Here is a 6,000-nt window from a genome sequence, read left to right on the forward strand (position 1 = left end):
ATGCCTATGCGTGTCTAATAATAATCATTTAACAGATGTTGTTTAGGATGCAAAGAAACATAGCGTGCACTTTACTACTCAGTGGCCCAGACGTCAATTTTCATGCTACACATCTAAAGATGATAACCATAGATGAATGAAAATACGGATATACACAGAAGTTAATCTTCACACATTTGAAGATATGCCTTTAAGAGTACAGTACAAACTATCTCTATTTCTATGGAGGGATGGGATCTTTCCAATCTTTATCCTATTAATAATGGGCCATATCTTCTTTCTCTAATCACAGATTGCTATGATCATAATAATTATTTCAACCACCAATAAACTTTCATAAGTGAAGTAAAAATATGCATGGTTTTGCATTTTTTAAAATCTATGGAAGACTGCTTCACCAACATGTGGACACAGATACATTTTTACATGGCAGAATGATTTCTATGATTGCTTAGTTGTATGGAACTTTTTCAGAACCTCCAAGATTTTTTTTTGTAAAGTGACTTAAACAATTTAAATCAGTTTTGAATGAAAAAAATGCTACCATGGTACTCTGCTGTTTGAATTGTTTTCATTGAACTGGTGATAGGCCAAATTTCAGATTCTTATAACTGGAAAAAACTTGGAATGAAAGTAGCTGCAACTAGTTACAACACTTATAATCAGTGGAATTTATGTGTGAGAAGGCCCATATACTGTGATCTGAGAATCTTGAGCAAATTTCTTTGAATAAAGTTAAATAGGTCCCTAGGGATTTTTCATTGTGACCTTGGTAGCATTCTGTCTTGGAAAAAACTTTTCCTTTATGTGAATGCAAAGCATGAAGGATGTTGCCATCCACCACCTATTTCTCATTCTAGATTGGACATAAGTTTTGAATAGCCGCACTGAAAATATTTCTTGCATAGAACTATCTCCAAGATGATTCAATATGTATTTTTAAAGGGCAAATAAACACATCAAAGAAATCACTCAGCATAAAGCAATATATTACAAAGTATTACTGCTTATACAGAACTAAGAATTCAGTAAATTGGTCATCTATGAGATACCAGCGTCAGGAAATAATAATTTGTTATGTTACTTAGTATCTACAAATATTTCTTTTCTGTGAAATGTGTTTCCGGGCTTCACCACAATTTTTTTCTATTAGTTCTGCAATACATAACAAATATGATTAATTTCACTTCATGAAGTTAGGTCCCAAAAGCCCTGGATTCAAGCCCACTGAAACTCTTCATGACTTGGCTTTGGAATGAATGTGTTCCCTTTGGACTTGGTTACACTTCCTCCTTAACATACAATTTAAAAAGTCATTTAAAAGAGAAGAACGTGCATTAAACTAAGCCCAAATACAAGCAGCAGGTAATTTCCTGTTTTTACTACCTAAGTGTTAAACAACTAAAAATAAAGATGAGGTGTTTTACCTTAACTTATTGCTCATGGGTTTTATTAGAACTTCTAATGACATATGTGAAATAAAATTCAAATTCTGGATTACCTGATTTACAATGGTGTGTTGTACCCTAGAACAACCAGGAAGTAACTTTGCAATGATAATACTCTAAATGTGAATGCTTATCTCCACTGTCAATTTTATCATAGGTTTCAGAACTGATACTGTTGCTCATTTAGTAAGAAAACCTAAAGTTCATAGTCCGTTTAAAAAGATCTTTAGATGACAAGAAAAGTAAGTTAAAATCCCATATGTGATCAACCAAGAAAATAGTGTGTAGCAAGTTTCAAGGAATAACAATCAAAACAAGTATTTGTAAGGCATTAAAGTTTATGTTACACTTTCAAATACATTATCTCATTAAATGAGCATATCCACATATTTTATCTACTGTAGCCTTAATTTAACACATTTCCACTCATACCCCAAACAGCACATACAGCCAGTTTAAATCATAGGCCAATTGTGAGGAACATCACGAAAAAACGTTAGTCAAGAATAGTCCACTTAATACTCTCAATGCATTTTGAGTTAAGCTTCATAACTAAGTCATCATAACAGGCAATTAATAAGTTTTCTAGGAAAGAAATATCAATTTTAGGTGTCCAATAATTATGACTAAACTTATTCTGGAATAATTCTTTATAAAAAAAATAGATGCAGTTAATATTCCTCTGGGGATGAGAATGCGGAGAGTTGGTGGGAAAGTTTTCTCATCTGCTTGGAAGGCCTGCTCACTGTTGTATACAAGAAGAGTTATGCTGTGTCTACTCTAGTTGGGGCTTCCGGTCAAGGGGGGAGGGCAAGGTCGAATAGATAAAGGAACAGCCTGCCTATCGTAAAAATGATAGCAGGAAAGTTAAATCTGAATTTAGGTGTAAGATTCAAGCACTACGGGAAAGCCCCTCATTGAAACCACTGCCCACCGGCAAGGCACGCAGTGCCCCCCAAAGGCCAGAAACTGCCTCTGTTACCTCGTCTTTGAATACTGGCCTGGGCTCCCGGGCCAGACCTCCACTTGAATTTACTGATTTAAAAATTGGCCTCTCTAGTGGCTTGGGTAGTAAGAGAGTCAATGAGATGATTAAAGAGTTTGAAAAGTCAACTCCTCCACCAGAAGCACTATTTGGGAATTGAAACAAAACCCCCAACTTGGATCATAAGCTTTTCCACTGAACGTCTCATCCTGGGGAAAAGGGAAAGAGCGCTCAGGAGACTAGCTGTGCTCTTAGCTGTGCTCGCATCTCCTGGCAGCGCCAACTCCACGGTCTCGGGAAGGGCCGGGCGGCCGCAGCAGGCAGGACGCTGCGGGGCACTGGTGCAAGTGCGGCGCCCGCAGCTTGCTCTCTGCCTCACCGCACAGGACTGCAAGTGCGGGTTTTAATCAAGGAGGAGCGGGTTGCCGACTGATCAGTGAAAGTTTTTGCTGTTTTTTAAACGAAGGGGGCCTGATTCCTGCAGGAGGGCTTCCGCCTGTCTCCTCACTCATCCTCGCACCCTTGCTGCCGGCAGCCCGGGGAGAGGTTTAGACCTGGTGCGCACCTCTCTTCCCGTTTGGTTGACTCAAGCGCCTGCCCCACGTCTGCAAAATGAGCAGCTCCGCTTGAAAGGGGTGCGGCGAAAGCCCGGCCCGGCTAGCCCAGCCGCCCTGCGGGTGCCCGCCTTCTCTTCCTTCCTGCCCTGGACTGCGGCCATCGGCCGGTGGCGTTCAGAAAGGGCCTCACGAGAGATGTTGCCCGTGAAATGTGGAGTGTCCCGGGTCTGTTTTCTCCCGGAGGTACTCTGGGTGCGTTCCTCTTTCCTGCCTGCGGGTTAGGAAGGCTCGGAGAGGACGCGCAGGCAGCCTCTGGCGCCCCACTAGCACCTTACGCCCCCCCTCCCCTTCGCCCCGCCCACTTCTGCTCTCCAGGGTCCCGAGATAAGGGCCTGAACCTTCAGAGTTTGGGCGAGGTTTGATCGCTTTGTCTGGTCTCAGGTTTATCTTCAGAACCCACCAGCCCGGAAGGGAACAAAGAACCTCGACCCTCACGCCTCAGCCTCCGCCTCTCATCCAAGCCCCCACGCGCCCGTTCATCATCTTCCTAAGGACCCCTTTGTCTGCCTAGCAAGTACAGGTCTGACGGGGATGCCCACCACCCCGCCCAAAGTCCTTCTTTTCTGACAATTGAGCTAGACTGGATTTTCAAAACACCCACTCCTGTGTCAACGACCTCACCCCCGAATAGATCGTGTATTGATTTGTCGACGCACAACAACCATCCGACCCATTTCTTATTATCCTTTTCATTCCCTTTCAGTCCCGTTTGACTGTACTACTACAGAATAGCAATAGCTTCTGTAAGGATAAAGCTGCGTCTTGCTCACTTAAATGCTCATTAGTTAGGGAGGAACAGAAATATTAAGAAATGGAGTGCATGAAGTTGAAGAGTGTGTATGTGTTTTAGCAGTCTAATGCCACACACACAATGGCAAGGGCTTTCTCTCCGTTTGAATAAATGTCAGAGAAAATAAAATCCAGGCGGGCAGCTCTGCCAGTGTGGAGTTTCCAACAGCGGACGCCTCCAGACGGGAGAGGATTTCCGAAATAGGACTTTGAACAGAGTTGACAACCAGATTCACATCCTCAGAAAACATCCAAGCTATGTCAGCAACACAAAGTTGCACCACCTCCTGGGTAAACTTCAAAGGCACTGAGGCCAGAGGGAGGGAGGAAGGAAGTATGATATTTAGAGAACTTAACAGGGCGGGGGAGATTCTGAGCTCATCTACACAAAGTAAAGAAATAGCACAAATATAGTTTATGTGAAGCCAGTACCCAGTTTCTTTCTAAAACTGTAGTCATGACGCCCATGCATTTTGCCCATGGAAAAGCAAATAAGGAAGTATCTTTGGTGGTATCGGAGTTTCTAATTCAAATTATCATAAGCAGATGTACCCAAAGCCAAAAAAAAAATAGAGAAACAGAGGAGATAGATGCATTTCCTGCTTTGGGGACTTTAACTTCAACCATTCAAGAAACCAGCTTTCTCTCGTGTCTCCCTAGAGTGATAGGGGCAGAGAAAGAAGGAAGGGCAACCGTTTGGTAAATAAAGACGTCTCGCTCGAATTCTGCCCACGGATTAAAAGGACAAGGGCACACGTTCTTTGTTGACACTTCTGCAGTGACTTCTCCTTTGGCGTGCGAGCACCCAGCGCCAACACAACTGTCACCACCACCGCACAGGGCAAGTTGAACTCAGGGGGAACAGCGCAGAGAAGCACACACACCTCAACAACAGCCTTTGCTATTTAATTCATGAGACTAACCACACGCAAGCTTAGACGAACACACATACTATCCCAACCATCTATATTCACATTTCATGTATAGCTTGACTTTTTGTTATATCCTGAAATGAAGCTTTGCGTTTACCCAGTGAGTTGCGTCTCCTGGTGCTCCTCAGTTTTTGCTATTTCTTTTGTCTTATAAAAGATCAGGAGCAGACTTATCGTGCAGATCGCCCACCTCTTCCTGATGGACCGCATCCTGAGTGCCCGGCAAAGTCCTGGTTGCCCGAGCTCCCGCACCTTCTCTTGATGTAAAGGCTCCGTTTTGGTGAGATAGTCGCGGGGGGGAAATACGTAAAATGCGAGGAGAGATTGGAGCGGGGATCCCAGGATTAGGTCGCTAGGTAGGGTCCTCTGCGGCCGAGCTCCCCCTGGTCCTCTAGCGCTGCCCAGCGCCCTTACGCGCTGTTCGCGCCAGCCTTTTTTGCCCTGTAGCTCCGCGCCACCTCCTTAGGGCTCAGGTTTCTTTTCAGCTGAGACACCTTGTGCATTGCAAGTGCTGGCCGCTTCTGCAGCTGGGTTCGGGGGCGTCACTGGCCCTTCCCTCTTGCTAGCAGGGAAATGATGAGCTAAATCAGCCAATCACCAAGCTGAGGGGGCGGAGGCTGCTGTTGCCTCGCGTTGCTGGCCGCTGCTTGAAGAGTAACGTCGCCTGCTCTGCCTGCACCGTGTTGGGAAAGGAAGCTCATAGTCGCAGCGCGCGCGCGCGCGCGCGCACACACACACGCACACACACACGCACACGCACACACACACGCGCGCACACTGACACACAGACACACACGCACACTCTCTCTCTCTCTCTCTCCTGGAATATCAAAGCGTCAGCTCTCTGGACCTGGGAAAACCAAGCATCACAGTGAAGAGGGCCCAGATTAGAGAAACAGCTTAGAGAATCTCCCGCTCGAGGAATGCTTCTGATAAGGCTGGGGGTGGGTTTGTGCAACAAGGGTAGCTTCTTACAACCGTCTTTGCTAAACATACACACGCGCGCGCGCCCGCCAACGCACGTCCTCCGAAGTGGAGTGAAACGGGGGAGGAAGGGGGAAGGAGGGGGCCGTTTATCTTTCCCTGCACAGCTCAGTCTAGCGCCCACTCAGAATGGGTGGCCTCCGGTTCAGGATGCTGCAGGGATCAAGTGATGAAAGAGGTGTCAATAGGAACTTTATGGATATTTATGTGACCATGTGTCATGGTCATTTGGAATCTCCTCACGC

General features: G+C 45.3%; 1 protein-coding gene across 1 annotated transcript in view; it reads right to left on the reverse strand.

Moving 5' to 3' along the window:
• The window catches only part of ST8SIA4 (ST8 alpha-N-acetyl-neuraminide alpha-2,8-sialyltransferase 4), an 85,067-nt gene extending 79,793 nt beyond the window's left edge, over positions 1 to 5,274 (reverse strand). The window contains 2 exon segments of the mRNA XM_063087496.1: positions 4,869 to 5,154; positions 5,157 to 5,274. Of these exon segments, the coding sequence (XP_062943566.1) occupies positions 4,869 to 5,154; positions 5,157 to 5,274 (404 nt within the window).
• Positions 5,275 to 6,000: the final 726 nt, after the last annotated feature.

The sequence above is a fragment of the Cynocephalus volans genome, chromosome 2 (assembly GCF_027409185.1).
Source record: "Cynocephalus volans isolate mCynVol1 chromosome 2, mCynVol1.pri, whole genome shotgun sequence".
NCBI lineage: Eukaryota > Metazoa > Chordata > Mammalia > Dermoptera > Cynocephalidae > Cynocephalus > Cynocephalus volans.